This window comes from Giraffa tippelskirchi, chromosome 11, assembly GCF_054371585.1.
Source record: "Giraffa tippelskirchi isolate mGirTip1 chromosome 11, T2T-mGirTip1v1.2.pri, whole genome shotgun sequence".
NCBI classification, from domain to species: Eukaryota; Metazoa; Chordata; class Mammalia; order Artiodactyla; family Giraffidae; genus Giraffa; species Giraffa tippelskirchi.
The window spans coordinates 65,476,044-65,495,831 of NC_137285.1; the positions used below are offsets into that span (position 1 = coordinate 65,476,044).

Genomic DNA, 19,788 nt, shown 5'->3' on the forward strand with positions numbered 1-19,788 from the left:
TTCCATCTGTCTAACAATTCAATTCAATTCAATAAACATTCATTTTATTATTTTATTTCCACATACTAGCTGTGCATGTGCAAGAAACTAGCAAGCAGCTTAATAGAAGAAAAGAATAACGTGCTCACTTACTAATTTGATTCGATGACCAGGATTGGCACTGATTTCCCATGTGCATTCTTTTCTGCTTGGGTACTTGTCTGGCCAGTTGGGACTAGTGATGAAGCCACTTGGACTGTGAATCTTCTGTTCACACTCAGCTGTGCCAATAATGATAGCATCAATTAGTGTGTAAATCTAGCCCAGGATCGGGCCATCAAGGAAGCAGCTTACTTGCCACTATCTTGCTGAAAAATTTTCCTGAATAACTAATCATCACTCTACCACTTATCATATTCACCTGCTTTGGCAAACATGTTGCCGAGCATAATAGTAATCAGACAATGACTGTTTTTGAGTTCACATGAAATTAAGTATTTATAATGAATTAGCTAAATGCCTATGAGAAACTGAATTATTTCTAACTGCTGGATTTGTAAGCTCAAAATTTAACAGAATAACGTTATTGATAATCAAAGGTATCAACTCTTGGTATGTGCAAAACATTTAAGGCAATGTCACAACAAAAATCAATGGACTAGGTAATTTTCAATTATTTTTTCTATTAACATAAACATCATTTATAGCTAACTAAGACCACTAAGCCACTTTATGAAACATATCTTTACACTTTTTCCTCTCCCTTTGTTAAAGTACACACTTGAATATCTAAATCATAATTTTAGCTGCTAAAGTAAATTTTTTTGTAATTTCATCAAAGTAAAATGAAGCACTGAGGGGAAAACAGCTACTAGCTTCGGAACTAATTTAGAAAACATCTCATTCAATTAATATGAAATTTCTTTGAGATTTTACACAGTTTAAATAACTTCATCTTGGGGGAGGGCATCCAATATTGCTAATGCGTGCGTGCACTGTCGCTTCAGCTTTGTATGACTCTTTGTGACCCTATGGGTTATAGCCCGCCAAGGCTCCTCTGTCCATGGGATTCTTCAGGCAAGAATACTAGAGTAGGGTGTCATTTCCTTTACCAGGGCATCTTCCTGGCTCAGAGATTGAAACTGCATCTCCTGCAGCTCTGGCATTGGCAGGCGGATTCTTTACTTCTTAGTCACTGAGGAAGGCACAATATTTCTAATATCAAACTTCAAAAACATGTAATACTGTGTCCTCAAACTGTGTTCCAACTATATAATTTATGAAGCATCATGCTGTGTATCCTGTGTAGACCGGAAATTATTTGTTGTATATTATGTCACCCATTCTAAAATATAATTAATTCTCTGAAAATTTCTAAGAAATCTCAGGGGAAATACTTTACCACATGAACAAAACACTTGTTAAATAGTAGTGCTGCACAGTAAGGGTAAAATGACTGATACTACTGAGCTGTTGATGCCTGCCATCCTTCTAAACCCTTGCTTTAACTGTACCAGCTTTCCACAGGGAATTGGATTTGTAACCAAGAAATGCAAAAAAAAAAAAAAAAAAAGAGTGAAGTTCAGCTCGTTTTAAGCAACATAGGTTCATACAGCAAGACTTAAAGTCGGTGCGCTGTCTTGATAAGGGTTTTCTAAGTTCCATTATCCCTGTCCTTGCCTTGCTCATATGAAATGTGGAATCTTCCAGATCTGGCAAATAGCCTATAAGACACAGCCAAGAGGCTTGCTGCTGAAGTGTATAAGGTGAAGCGTGTCATAGCAGCAGTGAAACAAAATCCAGCCCCTTTACTGACATTAGGGGTCATTAGCGTCATTAGGGGTACCTGGATACAGTTCTACATAAAAGACGTTTCCTAGAAAGTCCTTTCTTGAAAATATTTATCATAAAGAGAGACTAAGTATATCTGAATTTATTTGCTACCTGTGAGTCACTACATGCATACTCTGTGAAATCTTTTTTTTCTAAATTATCTTCCATATCTCAAAATAACTGGGCCTATTCCCCAGCCTATTGATTTAATAGAATTCTTTACCAAGTTTCACACACCAGAACCTCATTGGGTTATACATGAAAGTAAAAAGAGAAAAAAAATCTTGCATATAATTCTGTGCAACGTCATTAATTTAGTGAAATAGAGGGGAAAAATTGTGACGTGACCATATTTGAATGAAACTAATGGAATGAGGGTCAATTCAGGGTATTCTGTAGGAGTCAAATGTGCATACAAAGAATTGCTACGTAATTGTGGTTTTAGTCAGGCACTTACCACTCTACCTGTGCTAATGACTAGTTATAAACCTTTCTTAGTAATAAATCTAAGTTAAATAGAAAGCTTTATTTTCTTTTTAAACAAAATAGAAATAAGGAAGAAATACAGGAAGGAAGAATTAAGATCTGAGTAGCTATATCTTTTCCCCATGTAGCTCGTATTGGCTGAGGAGATGAAGATAACTGTCTTTATAAAACCTTGGAATATAGTAAGAACATAGGCCCAAAAACCGATAGGCTAATACTGTGCTACTAAGACCATTTTATGTGTGTGTGTATGTGTGTGTGTTGGGGACGGGGGTGGGAAACCATGACTTAAAACTCTAAATGGCACAGTATTTTCAACTGTCTTTTTTATGGTAGGCATTTGAGTTTGAGATGGCTGGTATTTAAAGTTTCAGCATTCATGCTTCACATATATAAGATATGTTGGGGAGGGAAATTAAACCAAATGCAAAGCATTTAGCAGCAGTTTAAATATGGAGACGGTTATGAGGCCTGTTACATGAAGACTGGCGAATAATGCAGTGCTTTCCCGGCTGCCGGATGGCATCACAGCAGCCCCTGCATCTGTTATACAAAGTTATTCTAATGCCACCTAAGCATGATGTGCAGAACCTTGAGGTAACACAAAGTTTCCAATAGTGTGACTTGGATCTTTGAACACTGGGTGTATTTTTATGTTTGACATTGGAACAGTTAACAATTACTCCTCGCTGATATGATTAACTCTACCTGGAAGCAGTGCTTTACCCAAACTGCATGAAGTTCTAGATATCATCAGAGACAATGACCTTTCTTTCATACCTTCCTTGCAACCGTGCTTATTTTCATGCAGCACAAATCCATTTCGGCACTGACACAGGTAGCTTCCCATTGTGTTGACACACTCGTGTTGACACCCGCCATTATCTTTGGAACACTCATCTTTGTCTAGCAAAGAGACAACCCCATAGATTAGTAAGTAACTTTAAAAACGAAGGCTCTCAAATGAGAGTCATTGAGTTGTAGTTAATATTGGCAAAGGGTAAACTAAGTCACAGCTTTCCCTGTTCCCAAAATAAAGCCAAACAAACAAAATTATAGTGATTTAGTTCTACCTAGTCCTTATTTAGCTTGAAGAGCCTTGTGCCATGAATTGGATTTCTGAGATCACTCACACGAGGATGACAACATGTAGTCCTCTTTTATTTCTCTATTGGAGAACTTTTGAGTAGGGCAGAGGAAATAAAAGAATCTTTTTCCAAATAATCCTAAAAAATTATTGTCAATTTTTAAAATCAATTAAAAATAGTGAGTAATTTGAATAAATGCAAATGGGGCATATAAATGGAGGGAAATCCTTCACTATGGCATATAGACAGAGGCTAAACAAGGTTCCAAGATTTGTGTGCAATCATTCTTAAAAATCACTCATTATAACTACTGTAGCTGATTTTTTTTCATTAACTTTGCAGTTATGCTTAGCATTAATAAATCTGGATATTTTATAAGATTCCAAGACAGAAAAAGGTATCATTAGATTATGCTGGAGAAGAAACAATATATTTTAAATTAACCTACTCAAGCAAACCAGTTAATTAATAAGTAATTCCATAAAAGAGCTTTTAGCGTGCTAGAAGTAAAGATTAGGATAGGAAATATGAGCTCTAAGAAATAACCAACAAATTCACTACAGGGAAAAAATCCCAACTCTATTAGCAGGCAGTCAGTTCAGTGAGAGGCATCAGCCACCATATTACATTGCTTAGCAGTCATCCCATGAATGGCTTGTCCATTAAAGTCAAAACTGGCCTCTGCTCCTGACACAGACATATGATGGCTCCTCACTCAGACCGTCCCCACTCCCATAGCACAGAGAACAGAAAGGACACATGCCAGTCACATCAGAGATTAGGCTGGATTCAAAAGTTACACTGTTGACTGAGTTTTCTAGTGAGAGTTTGCGAGCTCATGGTGGCACACAAATAGCAAATGCTATTTTTGCTTGTTTTAATCAAATCAGTATTCCCCCTACGGAGATGGGTGTAGGAAAGACATTTTATCCAAGAATCTGATACTAATATTTATGAATACATTTATTTTTCCCATTTTGGTGACTGATAACATGACATAGCACATGCATGGTCCTGGGATATATTCATGCATTGGCAATATCAGAATATACATACAGACAGTCCCGAAATTTTTAAGAACATATCAGAATCAATATATCTGCAATTTATGTGTTCTCTACTTGTCCTTAAGACTTCCATAACACTTTCAATACTTAATGTTGAAGCTGAGCAAATAAGAAAAAAAACATAGAATAAAGAAAACTAATCTCTAAAAGAGCATCAAATATTAAAGTGCATAAGAAATCAGAAATTAATAGAAAGTAGCCTTGCAAGATTAATTTTCAAGAAGTTCATAATTTGGAAGTACTGTTACCTTAACTGTGAAAACTACAGGTGATAATTTGTAAATTACCCATGCGGAAGGGATGAATGGTGAAGTAGACTGCCTACTACCATGCTGTCAGCTACCCGTATTTCCTAATTCAGACAATCAGTAGATGATTTGCATTTCTTATTTTAATATGCCTTTCCAGGGGCTGTTTACTTAAGATGCTTTGGAAAAATACTTCTTTATGAGTTGATGCCAAATACACTGCATCACTGTAAATGGAAAGAGCCAATTAAAAAATTTCTGGTGCTAGAATTACTCTGAAATAGGTATATATTTCTTATAAGATATTTATCTAATGATTGTTTGGTAATCTTAAAATCTGATATAGTGAACTATGGTTGTATTCTAGGTCACATTTTTGAGAGTTAGTTGGAAATCTAACAATTGTAAGTATTTTACATTTAAGAAATTAGTTTACATTTGCAATTGACTGGTAAACAGGTTGCTCAGTGACAAACCTGTCAGAGCAGGGACCACCTGAGTCATCCCTTCTTTTGGATCTGCGAGACTGCCATGCATGAGAGATAAAAAATGTTAAAAAAGAACACAGGTTAATATGCTAAAATTTTCAACCCATAGTCATTTTATAATGAAAATAACTCCAAAACATAAAATATTTCTAACATTTAAATTTCATTGTAGTAGAAATTTCATGTTGCTATGATATTTCTAAGGAGAGTTATTTTCTTTAGATTTGATAGAACATAATCTGATTTATGGTAATGGTAAGTGCAGAGAAATAAAGTTGAAAGTGAAACAGTTCATATTTGAATAATTGTTTTTGTAGCCAGTTTTTCATATTTCTGTTGTGCTGGAAAAATAATAATAAAAATAATTTTTAGAGGAGGAATAAGAAAATGAGGAACAAGAGGGAGAAGATTTTATATATCATACTGTCTAAGTATCTTATTATTTTTCAGTGTCCCAATTAATCAATGTTTCCTTCTTGCCTACATCAAACATTGCTTAATATAATCAATGTCACATGAAATTAAGAGTTATCAGATATATTGCTAGAATATATGTGTAAGCTAATCTAAACTAAGCTAAAATTCAAAACTTGGCAAAAAAGCAGAAAAAGTCTTTTCATCATGCCCAGCATATAAAAGTCATCATGCCCAGCAAAGCAGTATATAAAACTGCCCACACATGCCAAACAGTCAATATGAAAAGAGAAAATTTCAGTAAACATTGGAATAGTTGAAATTATCCAGACTTATTACATCACGCAAAGAAAGCCATTTATTTAACTTAATGTTATTAAAGATGAGGTACACAAATATATTCTGATTTTTTTATAAAAAACATCAAATTTGAGGGAAAAGCATTAGCAAATATAATTCTGTTTTCATTTTCTTTCCTTTTTATCTTCTTAGGGCACAAACTACAAATATTTTGAACAATGAAAATCCAAAGGAAGAGAGAAGGCAGGAGGATGCAGTTTTAAAAATTTCTCAGACTGTCTGCATAATAAATTCAATAATTAGTAATTCTGTCAATGAGTCATTTGAAATTTTCTAGCATTTTCATACTGTCAGCATGGGATTTTAAGAACTGTTTTTATTAAAGAGAAATAAATGTCTTATTGAGTAGAAATTGAAACATATAATTTTTTAGATGGCAATTAGCCTCCTTCTTTGGAATGGACATATCTGATTTCCATTCCTTCATGTTGGATGAAGGAAAGGTCCATTATTAGGGAAAAAGGAGGTGGCATTTTCCCATCAGAGGCCTGCAGAGTATCTCTGAGACTATCAGAGACCATCAGTCCATGAATAATACATAGTGGGTGGAACTGAAGTGGCAACCTGTATCAAGTTCTTGCAAGACTCAAAAATAAAAATTTTCTTTTTGCAGAAGGTTTCCATGTCTGTAGGAAAAAGAAGTAAAGCGTCCACGCACCAGAACAGAACAATATATGAGCAGATACACTTACAATAAATGCTCAGATATAAAATAAACATCTTACACACTCATGCATACACACATACACGATACATCTCATGCATGTGTGCATGCATACAAGACACACAACTTTCAACACAAAACTGTTGGAAAAATAATCACCTTCAAATGAGCTCTGATAAGCTCTATTGAGAGCAACAACTCAGACAATTTGCTCTTTCTAAAATATGTAAATATTTAAATATCATTAATCATGAAACGTGGAACTAGATTCAGAATCAGAGAAGAGCTTTAATTGTGTTACTACTTGAAATTAATCACACTAGTATTTAAAGTTTTGGTAGGATAATATCAGGTTGAATTTACTCTAAAAATATCTATGACCTTCCCATGAGAAAAAAAAAATGGTGTGTAGGAGAAACAGTGTAAAGGCATATCTATAAACACTGCAAGGTGGATAAGCTGAGAATGAGGGCAGTTGAAATCACTTGAATATACAGGAAGAAAAATCACACAAACCATTTTATCTGACTCCTATATTTGTTACAGACATAAATGAACCCAGAGTCAAGAAATGTGGGCTTTAACGAGCTTATCCTCTAAGTCACCATTGCATCTTTTTACCACTACAGGGTCGCCTACAGAAGGTGGAAGGTCTATGTGCAGCTCTCATTGCCTGAAGTTATGTTATATTATTTCCAAACAATGAACACCGAGATTAAATTAAAACTCACGTTTCCCAAGTGTTATTTTTACATGCATAAAACCCTACCAGTGTTTCCTTTAAGTTTAACCCATTTAAGGAAAATAATTTTGTTGTTAGTAGAATACAGTTAATTTTGCTTAATCACTTTAAGTAAGTAAACTATATCAAGTACACCCATGCAGATTTGCATACTTGTATTCAAATACAATATCATATAAAATTAAGTAAGGCTTTACTTCATATAAAGTAATTATTGTTCATTTAAAAACAAACCTCATTCATTCATAGAAAATAACAATAATATATTGTTCAACCAGCTATCTTCTAGAAAATGTCTATATTATTAGCCATTTATGTCTATTATATTCCAAATTACATAAAAATTTAATAGATATGTAATTCAATATCATGTTCAAATAACCTTAATTTCATAGTCATAATTTCCTTATTTACTTGTACTATTTCATTATACTGCTTTATAACACACCCTTAATCTCAGAAGTATATAACACTGATTTTTGTAGAGGAGCTTATGGATATTCTGCTGTATAAAACAATAACTTCTAGATTTTCAAACTATAGCATGACTATTTTAAGACATTAAGAATTTAAGCGATGATTTCTTTCTTTGCTGAACATGAAAGTGACAGAAATCTGTATTAATTATTTTGCTAATAAGTTCTTAGAGTCATTCTTCTAATTCCATTTCTTAGGTCCATAAAGTGCTTATTGAAAATCAAAGGTATGTGTAAACATTAGTAAAATCTCAATAGGATTATTTCATTAAATATTAATAATTGTATTTTAAAAATTTCATTTTATTCATTAAAAATCTAAGTATATTTCCTAGTGTTTTTTCTTTCTTGACGCATCACTTAGTTGCAAGAAAGCTAGAACATATTTTTAAATAGCTTTCCTTTCTATATAATACGAATCCACTTAAATACTGTTTCCTTTTAAATTGAATTTCTTGATAAAATTTCTAGGGAAAGTTATGTGGAAAATAGCTAAACATGACATACTTCTCATTATGTTTTCATAAATCATAACCACTTCTGAACTTTTTAGAGAACTGGTTATAAACAGAACCACTTAAGATTAAGTCTCTATAAAATATTTCTGGATTAACATACACAATGAAGCAAATATTTATTCAATTGTCTATAACATGTTACAAACTAACTACAAAAATAAAAATTAGAAAATTTAACTCAATTAAAAACACATATTAATATTATTAATTTGTATTAATATTTATTAACTAATCAATAGATGGATTTAAAGTTTCACAAGTTTCAGAATAATGTTTTTTTAAGAGGAATAATTTTGAAATTGGGAAATTTAGGGAATTTCACTGATGTTTATTTATTTTCTTAAAATTTAGGGGCTTTTAATCAAATTTCAGCTCTTTAAGAGGGAATTTTTAATGTGAAATGGTTCAGTGTAAGTCACTCAGTCATGTCCAACTCTTTGAGACCCCATGTACTGTAGGCCACCAGGCTCCTCTGTCCGTGGGATTCTCCGGGCAAGAATACTGGAGTGGGTTGCCATTTCTTCCTCCAGATGATTAACCTTATCCACTTCCAAACTCATTGTATGAAAGTATTGCCATAATAATTTTGTGTTGTTTTTACTAGCCTTTGAAATATCTGATTAGAATGTATATAAGATCTAAGTCAGCAAATATGGAAAACTCAGCATTGGCAACAGGACTGGAAAAAGTCAGTTTACATTCCAATCCCAAAGAAAGGCAATGCCAAAGAATGCTCAAACTACCGCACAATTGCACTCATCTCACACGCTAGTAAAATAATGCTCAAAATTCCCCAAGCCACGTTTCAGCAATACGTGAACAGTGAACTTCCAGATGTTCAAGCTGGTTTTAGAAAAGGCAGAGGAACCAGAGATCAAATTGCCAACATCTGCTGGATCATCAAAAAAGCAAGAGAGTTCCAAGAAAATGTCTATTTCTGCTTTATTGACTATGCAAAAGCCTTTAACTGTGTGGATCACAATAAACTGTGGAAAATTCTGAAAGAGATGGGAATACCAGACCATCTGACCTGCCTCTTGAGAAACCTGTATGCAGGTCAGGAAGCAACAGTTAGAACTGGACATGGAACAACAGACTGGTTCCAAATAGGAAAAGGAGTAGGTCAAGGCTGTATATTGCCACCCTGCTTATTTAACTTCTATGCAGAGTACATCATGAGAAACGCTGGGCTGGAAGAAACACAAGCTGGAATCAAGATTTCCGGGAGAAATACCAATAACCTCAGATACGCAGATGACACCACCCTTACGGCAGAAAGTGAAGAAGAACTAAAGAGCCTCTTGATGAAAATGAAAGAGGAGAGTGAAAAAGTTGGCTTAAAGCTCAACATTCAGAAAACTAAGATCATGGCATCTGGTCCCATCTCTTCATGGCACATAGATGGGGAAACAGTGGAAATAGTGGCTGACTATTTTTCTGGGCTCCAAAATCACTGCAGATGGTGATTGCAGCCATGTAATTAAAAGATGCTTACTCCTTGGAAGGAAAGTTATGACCAACCTAGACAGCATATTAAAAAGCAGAGACATTATTTTGTCAACAAAAGTCCATCTAGTCAAGGCTATGGTTTTTCCAGTGGTCATGTATGTATGTGAGAGTTGGACTGTGAAGAAAGCTGAGCGCCGAAGAATTGATGCCTTTGAACTGTGGTGTTGGAGAAGACTCTTGAGAGTCTCCTGGACAGCAAGGAGATCCAACCATTCCATCCTAAAGGAGATCAGTCCACGGTGTTAATTGGAAGGACTGATGTTGAAGCTGAAACTCCAATACTTTGGCCACCTGATGCGGAGAGCTGAATCACTTGAAAAGACCCTGATGCTGGGAAGGACTGGGGGCAGGAGGAGAAGGGGATGGCAGAGGATGAGATGGTTGGATGCCATTACTAACTCAATGGACATGGGTTTGGGTGGACTCCGGGAGTTGGTGATGGACAGGGAGGCCTGGCGTGCTGCAGTTCATGGGATCGCAGAGTTGGACATGCCTTAGCGACTAAACTGAACTGAAGATCTAAGTATTTGACAATTGCATTTCATAGGGCCATTATTATTAATATTCTAACTTTAAGTAAAAAAAATTATTAAACTAGGATAAATGTTCATGGATTCAGTGTACCTCCAAGCTCATTTATAGAAAACTATGAAGAATGGATAGCATACAATTTAAGCCAATCCACCTTGAAAGTCGGTAATACACATGCAACATGAGAATACTGATACCTGAGAAGAAATGTGCTTTGAAGCCCTTCTTGGATACAGTATTGTCAGATTTGAATTCTATTCTCATATTGTTGAACTGGGATGTGATCACTTCAGGCACTTCAGCACCACAATATTTGCCATGCAATTTAGACTCAGAAGAGAGACCACTCCAAATCTCCACATAATCATACTTGCATACCTAGAAATAAACAGGGTTACTGTAATCACCAATTTTGAAAGCATCAGATAATTGACAGCTGTTTTTTAAAAATTTATTATGTTTTTCCCTTTTCACTCCTGTGGTTGTCAAACTGGATTAACAGGTCCAAAAATACAGACTTAAGGAAAACTGAGATGAGTGATGAGTATTTGTTTAAAAATACATATGATTTGAACTCTCCACATTACATATGCCTTGTAATATGTCAACCTAAATTACTGGTTTTTGTGATATTAATTAGGTAATGAATAAGCAAAATGTTGCTAGGAAAAATGAAATAAGTTTTCTATCTACTTTGCTACCACTGAAACTTTTATTTAGAGAGGGCTCTGACACAAAAATAGAATAATGTTACTGAGGCTAAAGTTGTTTCTTATTGACTTTCCTTTTGGATATCAATATAATGAATGAAACAATAAAGTGATAACATAACCCAGTATTCTATAAGTTAAGATTTTGCTCATGCCTTTATTTTAAATAGCCAAGAATTTAAACTATGAAAAAGTACAGAATTTTTTTTTAACAACATTCCACACAGTAACCTCATCATAAGTTTAAGATTTCCAGGATATGTTAGAGTCTGTAAAGCCTCCTTCCATGAACAAAGACTACTACCATGAGAAAAATGTCTTCAACCACAATGCACCATTTATTTAAAAGCATCTACCTATCTTCCTCCTAAACATAAACTTCTGCCTTTGGAAATTCTACCAACTAGTGAATCAAAATGCCGTCTCTGCCATAACTAACAGCTTCAGGGAAACTCAGAAAGTAAAAGCCATTCAATACTAAGCTCACATTACATTGTAGAACTGGTAGGAAGAGTCCCATTTTCAAAACAGTGCTGTTCATGTGAAAGCTTTTCTAAGATTAACATAAAAATGCTTTCTTAATTTTAATATTTCCCTAAATTTCAGATAATTATTAAAGAAAAATGATGTTTCATGTGGATAAAGTATATGAGAAAAATAAATTGTAGTCGTTTTTCCATCATAAAATTTATACATGTTGTGAAGAAGACCTCAAAAGTTCCACAGAGGTCTAAAATTGTACAATTCTCTGAAATATCAGTTCATTGCATTTCAGACTTTAATTTCCTTAAAGGAAACACAAAAGCCTGCACTTCTTTTCACCTCAAAGCCAGCTATTGTTTGTTTAGTTGTGAAGTCATGTCCAACTCTTTTTGCGACACCATGGACTATAGCCACTCCAAGCTCCTCTGTCCATGAGATTTCTCAGGCAAGAGTACTGCAGTGGGTTGCCATTTCCTTCTTCAGGGAATCTTCTAACTCAGGGATCAGACCTGTGTCTCCTGCCTTGTCGGGTGGAGTCTTTACCACTGAGCCTCTTGGGAAGTCCCACCTCAAAGCCATTAATAAGAGACTAAAAATTCACACAAATGCCTTGAATACTACAAATAAAAAATTTTTTAAATGATTAAAAAGGTAGGAAAAGTGGGAGGGGTAAAGAAGAAGCAAAGATACATATACAGTACAAAATTATGGCATAAAACCCACAGATATTACCAATAATATTACCCAGGAGTACAGATACACTGGGCTTCCCTGGTGGCTCAGTTGGTAAGGAATCTGCCTGCAATGTGGGAGACCCAGGTTCAGTCCCTGGGTGGGGAGGATACCCTGGAGAAGGAAATGACAACCCATTTCAGTATTCTTGCCTGGGAAACCCCAAGGACAGAGGAGCCTCGTGGCCCACAGTCCATGGGGTCACAGAGTCGGACACAACTGAATGACTAAACCACCACAGGTACATTATATTTCTGTTCTCCACTTATTTGCAATTGTTCAACAAATATACATCAAAGACCAAATCCATTTTATGAGTGAATTTTATCACGCTTTTGAATCTTAATTCATTTTAAATTGGGCTTCCCTGGTAGCTCAGCTGCAATTCAGAAGACCCTGGTTCAATTCCTGGGTTGGGAAGATCCTCTCGAGAAGGGATAGGCTAACCACTCCAGTATTCTTAGGCTTCCCCGGTGGCTCAACTGGTAAAGAACATGCCTGTAATGTGGGAGACCTGAGTTTGATCCCTGGATTGGGAAGATCTCCTGGAGAAGGGAAACAGCTATCCATTCCAGTATTCTGGCCTGGAGAATGGGGTGACAAAGAGTTGGGCACAACTGAGCAACTTTCACTTTTTCATTTTAAAATAAAGAAAAAAAGTTTCTGGGAGAAAAGATGTGGAAGTTAGAAGAGAAAAGGAAACAAAGTACAAAAGCTCAAACGAAACACACTTTTGTTACAGTTTCTCTGGACTTAAAACAATATTGACCAGGCATACAAGACACAGTTCTAAAAGTTGTCATTTCTAGGGTTGACATTCTATTTGAATTTGGTGCTTGTGTACTAGCACATAGGAATTTTCAAATAAATGATTTCACTTGTTTAAAAGTGATCACCTAACAGCAAACTGGACTTTTACTATGGTAAACTATAAAGGTAAAGAAAGGAAAGAGTGTTAACTAGATGTATCTTTTATTGAGGTTAAAAATTCATTTTGGTGAATCATAAGCATATTCATAATGCAAAACGAGTTATATGATGAAAACATACCCATTTCCACTAGTGAAATATACCAGGTTCTTCCAAAAAGGGATTTTTGTTATGATTGAACAAGTGAATTTTGGTTTGTTTTTCTAGAAAAGTCTATGTGACATGACCCCAATGTTTTAATAGTACTTTAAAAAATCAGGAAAATGCTGGGGAGTAATTTTCAATCTCCTAGAGACAGTCTAAATCATTCAGTGCCAACAGGAATTGTAAGCAGTTGCAAAAATGAGAAATAGAGCAAAAAAAGACTAGAGTATCTATACTATCACACTGCTTTCTTTTCTTCCTCTCTCCCTCTTTTCTGCCCTCCCTACTTCACTCCCTCCTTCCCTCCTTTCCTTCTTTCTTACCTTTTTCCTTTCTTTTTTAGTTTTCCAGACCACCATTGGGGATTCCTAAAACACTTTATAAAAACATATTTATTATTCACTTACTTCATTGCCCTCCAATTCAAAAAACTCAAACTTCATAGAAATTCTGTACTGTGTTGGTGCAACCACTTGCCATATACAGTGTTTGTTGGGGGGGTACTCCTTGGGCCATCCTGGAGTGGTTATGGTGCCATTTAGCTTCGTAAGAAGTCCACCACAAGCCGCTGGAAAGAAAGAAAAAGGAAAGTATCTCCTAATAAATCTATCCCCTTCTTAGCACCTTTCCACCAATAATCAAACATCTCAGCATTAAATTTCAACCATCTTCTGAATTTTTCAAAATCTAGAAAACTGTAGTCTTTAATGCAACAATTTGAATACCATTTGTAAGTGTTACTTTTCAGGTTTGGAGCCAAGAAAGTGATGGCTGAGTTACAAGAAAGTGTTGACTGAACTATAGCATTTTAGGTCCTTTTAAAGTTGGCCGAGCAATATAAAGAAAACTGGGTGTCAGTTTTCTTATCTTTTAAATGGATGTAATATCTATACCGTATGATTGCTGTAAGAATTCATAAAAGATATGTAAAAAATAATACAGCCTATTGTAGTAAGACCAAAATCAATTGCTTATTTCCCCAAACTCTTTCATTTTTTTCCCAAGACAAGAAATTCTTAGGAAGAGTTAGTTGAGCTAGCAGGAAAGGTAAACTATAGTAAACAGAGCATATTTGTTATTTCCAAAACTCCATTTAACAACTGGTTTTCTTTCCCTTTTGGGTGATCTATTTAAAAGAGGTACTACAAGGAGATCAAACTAGTCAATTATAAAGGAAATCAACCCTGAATATTCATTGGAAGGACTAATGCTGAAGCTGAAGTTCCAATATTTTGTCCATCTGATGCGAAGACCTGACTCATTGGAAAAGACCCTGATGATGTGAAAAATTGAGGGCAAGAGGAGAAGGGGGTGACAGAAGATGAGGTGGTTGGATGGCATCACTGACATAATGGACATGAGTTTGAGCAAACTCCAGGAGACAGTGAAGGACAGGGAAGCCTGGTGTGTTGCAGTCTGTTCGGTTGCAAGGAGTCCGACATGACTGGGCAACTGAACAACAACAACAACAATTTATGTTACCTCTCATTCTTATTGATAGTGAGATTAGGAAAATTAGAGTATTTAAAAGCAAGTTAAGTGAAAGGAAAGACTTCCCTCATAATCCTGTCTGTAAAGAATCTTCCTGCAATGCAGGAGACCCGGTTTTGATTCCTGGGTTGGGAAGATCCTCTGAAGAAGGAAATGGCAACCCACTCCCGTATTCTTGCTTGGAGAATCCTGTGGACAGAGTAGCCTGGCAGGCTACAGTCCATGGGATCTCAAGAGTCAGACATGACATAGTGACTAAACCACCACCATCAGTGAAAGGAATGTGTTATACACAGTTCCTGATTAATTCCTAAGGAGTCAAGAGTTAGCTAAAGTAATTGGTCTCTTTAATTGCCTTTGTGTATATATGCATATATATGTATATCTGTGTATGTATGTTAACTAATATAAATAATTATCATATTTATACATATATTTTTAAACCTACTTGTACTTTCAGGTTTACCATAATTGGTAAATTTCTAAAGTATGAAAATATTTGTGTTAGGAGTCACATAGGAGCCACATAACTTTCTTTTTATCTTGTATGCAATATCCTCTGTTTAAAGATACTGTATTTTCTTTGTAACTGTGTCTATTTTATTCTTGCTTAAGAGGGAGGCAGAAAGAGAGAAAGAGAATGAGATTGCATGGAGGAAAGGCATGGGTAGGGTTCAGGCCAAGAACATCGTGTGCAAATCCAGCCCCACCTTCGCAGGTCCTTCTGTCGGGTCCCAGCTCGTAGCCAGGCTCACAGGAGCACTGGTAGCTGCCCAGCGTGTTCAGACAGTGCTGCTCACAGCCGCCACGGTCAGGCTTGGCACACTCATCTTCCTCTATGAAAATAGCAACAATCAGAGAACAACTACTTTGTTTTTATATACTAATGTGCAAAATTTTTTGAAAATGTGATGTTTAATAGTTTTGAATGAAACTGAAACAATTGATTTCTTCAACAAAATAACAAGAAAAATTTGCAAGCCTTTGATGGATGACGTATAAGAATCCACATCACTGCAATCTAAAAATTGTGTAAGAATCAGAAGGACTGGGCCAACTGATGATCACCTTATCTCAGACAGAGTATGTGTTTTTTTTCTGAATTTAAAGTTAAAGGAGATTACTATAACAGAGATTTTGCAGAATGAAATAGAAAACTTACTGAAAGAACATGAATTCATCTGTTCATTTCATAGTATAGTTTGCTAGGTAGCTTGAAAGATGCTTTTAAAGAAAAAGTATTATTAATAAATAAATTATGGTGGCTAAAAATTAAAAAGGAAAAAAACTAATGAAATTTCTAGACCTCTTTAAATTCAAAACATTCAGTATTTTTTATATAGAGATGTTGATTCAGAAAATACATAATTCCATATTTTACAAACATTAATTATTTTAATTGTATGTGGTAACATAAAAAATATATACAAAATAGACATGTGAAACATATATATTATTCTAAAACAACACATATGACAAGGTATTCCATAATCTCACTCTTTAGGAATAACCTACTCTGAATTAAGAAAACAGTAAAAAATATTCTCTGGAGAAACTGTGTATCATCCAACCTAAGCATTTTGATAACCAAGTACAAACATCACATGAGACATTCTTATAGTATGTTTCTTCTGCTATAAAATATAACATGTGGAGAATATTTAAAGTACGTAAATGAATATTTTAATGAATGCTTTGAATACATATACCCTAAGTGTCAAGGTTCTCTGCCTTTCAATTCAAATGGTGAATAATACCCAGGGGAAACCAATTTGCTCTTTGAATGAGAAAAATGTCTAGATATTCTTCACACGTTGACATACACAACTGAATTCATCACTTATTCTTTAAAATGTATCACAGAGGAAATTTATTTTCTCTATTAAAAGAATTTTATTTTACAATAACACAGTTAAACTAAATGCCTTTGAGTTTTCAAGAAGCAAATCTGATCCCATCATTTACACTGAAACAGCTTTCTTTTTACCCTACAAATATACATCATGCGTGGGACATGAAAATAAAATATGATTATACAATTCAAAATTAAAGATAATCAGTAATAATTCTTTGTCAAAAAGGCATTTTAAGGGATCAGAATATTCTACTAAGGAGGCCATACATTATTTATAACGTGGTAGAATGCTACTCTCTAAGGGATGGTGTAAAAGTGCTGCCACCTGGAAATAAATTTATGAAATATATGTCAGTAATCCCCTTCTGGTTATAAACTTTTTGCTGATTATATTGCCAATATTTCCTCTTATCTGAATATCCCTTTCTGGATTTTGCTATTTTGATTGTTTCCTAAAATACAGATGATAGAAAATCTTAATGGATTTCCTATCCTGTGCTACAAATCTCCAGATTCTAGTTTTCTTTTTTTTTTTACCAGTAAACTTTTCCATCAAAAACCATAAAAATATTGATATCTTTATGAAGACTGCATACTTACAACCTTCAATATTACATTACTCTATTTCTTCCCTGCCTCAAAGCTAAATATATTTACTACACAATACTAAATTATCCTTGACAAAGAGAAGCTTACATTTTAAATGATTCCAAATTACCTTTAAAAAAATTGGCAGCAAACCCTGCCTTGTTCACAGTTCCATCAGAAACAAACTTCATCCACAAGGTATTGGAGGTAGATCTGATATCTTCAGGTTTATCATAACCACAAAAACGTCCTATCAAAGGACTACTTTCATTGGTTCCATCTCGAACTTCTAGGTAGTCATAGGCACAATTGTCATGTCTTTCAATCTGTAATAGTAAAAATATGTGATCTATTTCATTAATAGACAAAACAATTTCTACAAAAAGAGCATTATGTATTCTCAGTGCCGTGGTACTAACTAATACGGCCATATAACAAATTATTTATACAAAAGAGAGAATTTCTGATGAATTGTGCATGGTAATATCACACTGTCCATGAATAAAGGGTGTATTAATCTGGTAAAGACACAGAGAGAAAATATCTATGAAAAAGTGCACCCACATGCATTAGGATCATAGAAGTTAGCTGCCTTTTAAAATGGAATAAAAATACAAGTAGCAATTCTTTGGAAAACAGAATTTTAAAAATTCCAGATTTAAAATTATCATCAGAAATCTGGGCTAGATATCCTATAAGCAATGCATAATTTGTTCCGAAACATAACCAATAATTATAATAATTGCTCATAGCTGATCAACAAAACCATTATTCTATCAATAGGCTGAATTCATATTTTATTGACAAATGCTGCATAGTTTCAGGTTATACATATCTTTCTGAAGGAAAATCTGATAATATGAGATTACAATTCTTCTTAGTCTATGAAATCCTTTATGCATAGTTGGCATAGCTGTGAGTGAGATGACTCCACTATGGAACTAGCACTAGCTGCCCTTCTCAGAGTCACAGGGCTTGGTAATGAGCCCTTTTACCCCAAACCTTTCCTTGCAAACTCTGCATCCCGGATGAACTTAATCTCTTTCCTAAACAACTAAATGCAAATATTAGCTCAGACTGTTGGCCTATAAGGGGCTTCCCAGGTGACTCAGTGTTAAAGAATCTGCCTGCCAAAGCAGGAGATGCAGGTTCAGTTAATAGGTAGGGAAGATCCCCAGGAGAAGGAAATGGCAACCCACTCCAGTATTCTCGCCTGGGAAATACCATGGACAGAGGAGCCTGGTGGACTACAGACCATGGGGTCGCAAAGAGTCAGACACAACGTAGTGGTTAAACAGCAGTGCTACCAGCAGCAGCAGCATTGGCCTTTATAAAGGAGTGACGTTTGTGGACCTTTGTTTAAGCCTTAAACTACTAAAAAAATCTACAAATTGTTTTATAAAATATAAAACGATTTCTAAATAAATTCTTGCTTCTATATTTTTTGCAAAAAATGACTAACCCTAAAATCTTAGTAGAGTCAACTACTTATTAAGTATTTGAAGCTGGAAAGCACAGTCATCTATAATTAATAAACCATGAAAAGTATTACACCTTTTCAACCATCATGCAACATTTCACTAATTTATGGCATTCTATTACAAAACAAATGTCAGGGAACATGTTTATTCCATGAACTACAATCTGTATGCATGAAACGGGTGGTAGAGTTGGTTGAAGAAGTCATTTCCTGATTTGTCAACACATTAACAATGATATTCTTCACATTAGGCAGCATGAAGACAGAAAGAAATATATTTTGAAGCAGATTTGGTTAGAACAAAGTACTGCATTTGCTGCTGCCCTTTTCCCAATCATAAGTCAGGATCACTTATTTCTTCATTAAATGTTCAACGCCTGGTTCTATGCTGGGCACTCTGGTCACTTATTATGCATAGTATCTTAGCATACTTCTCACTGCTTAGCATACATCATTTGTCAAAATGACAGCCTTGCCCTCCTGGAAATCATCCTGGTGGGTAGAGAGCAAAGGAACAATAAACAAGGTAAATCATACGCATAAAATATTAGAAAGTAATATATTCAATGGAAAAATAAAAGTGAAAGAAGACAGGAAGCATGAAAAGTAGGGGTGGGGTGAGTGAAAATTGTAATTTAAAATTATACTATCAGCAGGCGCTCACTAGGATTCATAATTCCAGATTTTTCCCTAAAAATGTACTCTCTTTGTGTGAGGAATTATGAGAAAGAATTGGAAAATATTTAACATTAAAAACGTCTCACTGTTAGAGCATACTTTTGGGACAGCAGCTATTAAACAGGAAGGTGAGGGAGGGCTAGCAGTTGTACGAGGAGTAACTTAGTCACCAGGGGTGACAAGGCTATCTGACCAGGTGTGAACTATCTTCTTCTCTCAGTCTTTAACACACTCTCTTCAAAATCAGAATTCTCTATAAATATGAGGGCACTTCCAGATGGCCAAAGGCTATTC

At 35.0% G+C, this 19,788-nt stretch overlaps 1 protein-coding gene across 1 annotated transcript in view; it reads right to left on the reverse strand.

Moving 5' to 3' along the window:
• Positions 1-19,788, reverse strand: part of TLL1 (tolloid like 1) — a 284,424-nt gene that overhangs the window by 31,035 nt on the left and 233,601 nt on the right. The window contains exons 13-18 of the mRNA XM_081545909.1: positions 17,467-17,662; positions 15,604-15,729; positions 13,810-13,970; positions 10,601-10,781; positions 3,079-3,204; positions 133-260 (exon numbers count right to left, since the gene is read on the reverse strand). Coding sequence (XP_081402035.1) covers positions 133-260; positions 3,079-3,204; positions 10,601-10,781; positions 13,810-13,970; positions 15,604-15,729; positions 17,467-17,662 — 918 coding nt within the window. The remainder of the gene's footprint in view (positions 1-132; positions 261-3,078; positions 3,205-10,600; positions 10,782-13,809; positions 13,971-15,603; positions 15,730-17,466; positions 17,663-19,788) is intronic.